General features: G+C 36.1%; 1 protein-coding gene across 1 annotated transcript in view; it reads left to right on the top strand.

The window, feature by feature from the left end:
* The window catches only part of LOC128696186 (protein turtle homolog A), a 382,411-nt gene that overhangs the window by 197,117 nt on the left and 179,294 nt on the right, over window positions 1-6,000 (top strand). The window contains exon 2 of the mRNA XM_070094792.1: window positions 64-190. Coding sequence (XP_069950893.1) covers window positions 64-190 — 127 coding nt within the window. The remainder of the gene's footprint in view (window positions 1-63; window positions 191-6,000) is intronic.

The following is a 6,000-nucleotide window of genomic DNA, read 5'->3' as shown; positions in this document are numbered from 1 at the left end:
CACTGTTACATAACTTGGTATGTGAGAATAATACTGCTACATAGACTTGTGTGTTGTCCACAGTGTGGTCAGTGACAGGTGTGGCCGGACGCTCCTGTGACCTTCCCTGCTACCTCAGTCCTCGCACACCAGGTGACAGACCCAAGCTCATTCTCTGGTACAAACGAGGAACTCGCACCCCAGTCTTTAGGTGAGTACCTACACGCATGTCTATATAAGACAGTACCCATTGATTAAGGCTGTTTAAGGTTGATTAAGGCTGCTAGTGTGAAGAATTAGACACATACAATATATTTGTACATGTTTCGCCATCCAGTGGCTTTATTAATACAAATTCAAGGATACACTGGGAAGACTGTAGGATTATATACAAAAGACGAGGTAATCAGTCCCTCAGTCATGGAGATGTTGAAGAGTACCGTAGTTTTGAATAATCTCAAGCACAGGCATTAATTTGTACTAATAATGATGGCAAAACATCTACAAATAATGATACCCAGATGTTAGTTTAACGACAGATTACTAGTAGCAGAACCCTAGCTTAACGACCACCCTAATTATAAGACTTGTGTTGTAATTACTCCTCTTTCGTAAATAAAAAAAAGAACTGTACCTCCTCTGTTCTCAATTAGGCCCAGTTTCGAAGGGCCATTTGAGGTCGATCATTCATTTTATGCTCCGGTAAAGCGGCCACTAATTGGATGCCTTGCTGATTATTGCTGACTCGTGTCGAGGGAACTTCAGCTTAATGTGGAAAAATTTCAGATCCACAAAAACACACAATTCACTTCTAAACTGAACTTTGCTTCTCTATACCACATAATACGACACTACATTTCATTAAGATAAATTCCACCGTGAAAAGCCAAACTAGAGAAATTAAGCAACATTGCAATAAACTATATACTATATACTACAGATATGAAATCATTCACTGTGTAGTCCAGTCGATTCAATAACATTCAGTTGGCAACAGTAAACTCTCTGTACACCATTTGAGACGAGTCTTCTCTGTGCAATAATGAACTGTCAGCCGAGTTGCTTTGTTTCTCGTTTTTATATATATTTTCAATTCTTTTTCCCTTCTCTTTTATTTATATCAAGTTAATGTTTAGCATTTGTTTACATCTCGTTCTTATAGCTGATTCTCTTTGATATTCTTACTGTGTTTGAATATGGAGTAAATTAACCGCGAAACTTTTCGTCTTCAGCCGCTGATATATATATATATATATATATATATATATATATATATATATATATATATATATATATATATATATATATATGCCGTGCCGAATAGGTAAAACTGGTCAATTAAGTACTCGTTTAGAATTATGTCCTTCAGAGAATTTTCTCTTAAACGTTTAAAGATATATTTTTTTTTCATTTATGTTAATGTAAAAATTAATAATTTTGTAACAGAAGAACCTTACAAAACTTACCTAACCTTTTTATAACAACCGCAATTTAATTTAGCCAAATTCAAAAATGTGTATTTTAAATAAGTTTACAATATATATAATTTAATAATAAACAAACACAATTAAATATATTTTTTCGTTAGGTTCAGAATGATTTTCGCGAAATTATTGCATACACAAATTTTCACTTACCTTTTTCGGCAAACAGAGTCTTGTTATTTAAGCCAAATATATATATATATATATATATATATATATATATATATATATATATATATATATATATATATATATATATATATATATTATATATGTATTAGTAATTGGTGTATGTGCACGAAAGGGGAAAGGTATTTTTTTAATGAATAGCGGAGAGCATGTAATGTTTCTTTGCATAAGATAATAGTTGGGAGTGTATGGATTATTGGGGAATAAACCTGCTCAGAACCGAGGGTAAAGTGCACGGTAGAATTATTATTAAAATAGCAGAAAGTAGGAATAAGATAAACAAGGAGTATCGGCGTACGATAAGGGATGTATGCACCAAAAGTTTATATTGAGGCATTAACTTATTAAAGATAATGAAGTACGTGTCGTCTTTATTGATTTAGAAAAAGTATATGATGGTTGACAGGAGAATATAGTGGCAGACGCTGCGAATGTTTGGGTGAATGCACCATGATTATTTCATGTATTTATAGATGGGTTTGTAAAATAAGCGTGTGCTGAGGGTTTTGATGAGAGGTGTGAGACCAAGAGATAATGAATCTCATACGACGTGGGAGTTGTCACACTTGCTCTTTGCCGACGGCAGTGATTTTGGGAGATTATGAACTGAAGTTGAAAAGGATGCTGTAGCAGTTCTGGAGGACATGCAGATAGAAATTTAAAGAAAAGAAGCAAGCGATGAGAATAACAGAGTCGAGGCAACGAAAGACTGGTTAACAGATTGGAGTAATTAGAAAGTAATGTATCTAGGTATTTTGGAGTGGACATCTCGGCAGATATGCCCATAAAAGACATATTTAAACATTATATTAGAGCTAACCAATGCTCGAAGCGACATCTTGCGGCATCTGGTGTTGTCTCTCTTACGTTCATAATCACCCCAAGAGTTGTTAGATATTTTTAATATTTTATCACTTAATTTATTCTTCTCCTAGTTAAACCGCTTGAAGACCGCCAAGAAACCTTTTCTGAAACTTTTAAATCACACGAAAAGGCATGGGAAAATTTGTACTTGAAATCAGGAAATGAACCCAAGACTTATAATCAGACAAAATTACTAAAACTTTATAAATCCAGCAATCTTAGGGAATGAAATAGGGCTAAAATGTTTCAAGTGACACCACTCTGGTCTGGTCTCAGACCGAGCCGCGGGGGGCGTTGATCCCCGTAACCCTCTCCAGGTAAACTCGAAGGATACAAACTCTATTCTAGCGTATCACGGCAAATTATCTCAATTTAACAAGACAAATCTTCCAAAAAATGCTACCGATTCTTCCGTAACTTAAATAAGCTCTTATTATATGAATGATGTGACAGAAGATTCAGAAAGCTCTTTGAAGAAGAAAGGAGAATAAAATACGTCTGAAGTATACGGTAACATTCCTAACTGAGCACGCATATGAAGCGATTATAAAATGAATTCATTTGACTTGATACCTGTTTTAATCCTACGGCGAAGTTTGATATTAACACTTTATTAACAATACTAATACTTTATGCACTTCTTGCATAATGAATAAGAATTTTTAAAGTGTTTGAAAGTGATAAGCAAAGATTTTTTAATTTAGAATAATTAATAAAACGAAAATATAATAACAGTTTTGAGCTTACATACGTAATATAATCCATGTTAATATAAAGCTCTCAGTATGATAAATATGAGTGTTTGTCAAGATTCAAAAGCGTGGAATTCTGGAGGAAGATACACGCTATTTTGTGGCGCAGAGGAAAGAGATGATCCAGACATCACTGCCTGAGCGCTTTAAGGTAGGAGGCCCCTTGATGCTGGCGAAAAGATCTTGATTCAAGAAATTGGAATTGATCTTCGATTCCTTATATTAAATCTGATTACTTCTCATTGCCAGGCGTTGAACGACAATAACATTAATAATAACAACAGTAATAATCATTGTATTAATACTGGCCTGGAGATATAGGATTCACTCGCCATGGTTCAAACTTCACACGTTCTGTGGTTTAATAATAATTATATTTTGGTTGTAAATAATCTATTTCATTCCTATAAATATAATGATTACTTATAGGCATATGTTAAACATAGGCATGTCATACATTGCAATTACATTAGTAATTATTCGAAGTATAGTCAGAGAGGCATATAATTATACTGCCACATAATTTAGGTTCACATGAATGCTAACACATTCTTATCAACCTCTTGCATTCATTCGCGTCTTTTAAAATAGTAAGCTAAATTTTAAAGATTTATTTTTCAAGTAACCGACCGTATCCCACCGTGGCAGGGTGACCTAAACAAGAAAACCGAAATTAAATTTTAAGGATATTTTATACAATTCGTAAAAACCGTAAAGTTGGAGCGTTTTGAATCAACTGTTGACCCTATTTGACTAAATATTTCTCAAGGGTAAGGCTTTGTAAATCTTGTTTATCACACAAGACGAGATCTTATTGTGTGGGTGAATGGTTGAAAAAAAATTTACTTAAAAAGAAAGTTTACTGATGGTGTTCTGTTGTTGAGGATAGAGAGAGCTAGTGTGTTTATCAGTTTGGCAGCTGGTGTTCTGTTTACCAGTGGTGAAGTTGATGCTGTGTTTATCATTGTGGCAGCTGGTGTTCTGTTTACCAGTGTGGCAGTTGATGTTGTGTATACCATTGTGGCAGCTGGTGTTGTGTTTACCATGGCGGTAGCTGCTCTAGTATTTATCATGGCTGAGGCTGATGATGTGTTTACAATGGCTGTCTCTGGTTTAGTGTTTACCATGATGGCTGTCGTCTTTTGTGTGTGTTATACTCCACTTTTAAAAGAGGCAACGAGAAATGGACATATTTTTATGCTTGTTAGCTCCGAGAATATTTCTATATTCATGGGCAAATGCTAAATTATTTTGGGAAACACAACACCTGGGGAATGGGAGCTGATCAAATTTGATCAAAGGAATAAGGAAGGAAAAGTTACTGATCCAAGAATCAAGAGCCCTTCAGCATCAACGTTCCTCCCTTATCACTAAAGGGTTTTCGAAAGAACACACGAGTGAAGGCACAAAATCTCGTGGTATCTCAGAGGTAGGGTTCAGTTTACACAGAGCAGAGTAATTCTGACTCCAGACCTTTGATGCGTTTCATAATGACTCTAATGATGCCTAGATGTGAGGTCACTTGGAGAGTTAATGAGGACACACACGCGAGCAGAGATGTGGTTATGGAATATTCTGTGAGCACGAATCCAGACCAACAAGATTAATTTGGCTTCGAGCTCTGAAATACGTCATTTCTTACCAGAAAAGCATAATTTTCACTTTTAGAATCATCAGTAGATATGTGATTAAGGGTTGTGGACTGCGTTTGCATAGCTAGCAAATTATTTAACACTTTTGCTGTAATTGAATACATAGTGTTATTGTGAAATTCAGCAAATTCACACCAAAAACAGTGGAAAGTAATCGACTTCCTGATCGGTTCTCCTGGGCCAAGTACTGTGTCGGGAGGTAGAAAGAGAGAGAGAGAGAGAGAGAGAGAGAGAGAGAGAGAGAGAGAGAGAGAGAGAGAGAGAGAGAGAGAGAGAGAGAGAGAGAGAGAGAGAGACGTGTAAAAGTCCAAAATCAGATCAGATAGAGAGAGGTTTTGAGACAGCGAATGATCAGATAAAGTCAGGTGTATTCTGAAGATGAGAACATTTGCTATGCTCGCAAAGCTGGTCAGTTTACCCAAGCGATCAAGTAAGCAGGCAACACCAGCTGAAATTTACAAGATGGGATATAATGGTCAAGAGGGTTACCGTCTCTACTCTTCAAGGAAAATGGTGAAGGGATGGGTTCTTAGTCGCGGCGACAGGCTCTTGATACAGGTAAATGGAGCTACCGTCCACTTTCTTTAATCAAGCCTGATTTCTTCCCATCCCACAGGTGTTGCATAACCCATACAGATTTAGCGGTTCCTCATAAATGTGGGACTAATAATGGTAATATTTTATTATTTTAATTTTTATTACCACATCGGCCGTTTCCCACCGAGGCAGGGTGACTCGACAAAGAAGAAACACCATCATCATCATTCGCTCCATCACTGTCTTCCCAGAGGCTTGCCTATAATAACAATGTGTCTCTAGGAAATTCGAAGACATGCAGATCAGACAGTCCTCATTTCTTAGAAGATAACACACACTAATGAGTTCGGGTGAAGAAATATTTCAAGATTTTCCTCCTGTTTTTCACTGTAATTTAAGTCTGTAACGAACTTTAATATACATTGCTATAAATCGTGTGAGGGGAAGCTTGGTCGCTTGAGTACATTGTCTCAGTAAACACCTAGATCATTTCATCATGTGTCTGGTCACGTATCTTTCTCTAACATAGTGCGTCTCCACCAC

Source organism: Cherax quadricarinatus, chromosome 48, assembly GCF_038502225.1.
Source record: "Cherax quadricarinatus isolate ZL_2023a chromosome 48, ASM3850222v1, whole genome shotgun sequence".
NCBI classification, from domain to species: Eukaryota; Metazoa; Arthropoda; class Malacostraca; order Decapoda; family Parastacidae; genus Cherax; species Cherax quadricarinatus.
The sequence above is the reverse complement of the archived record's forward strand: the minus strand, read 5'-3'. Positions and strand labels throughout refer to the sequence as shown.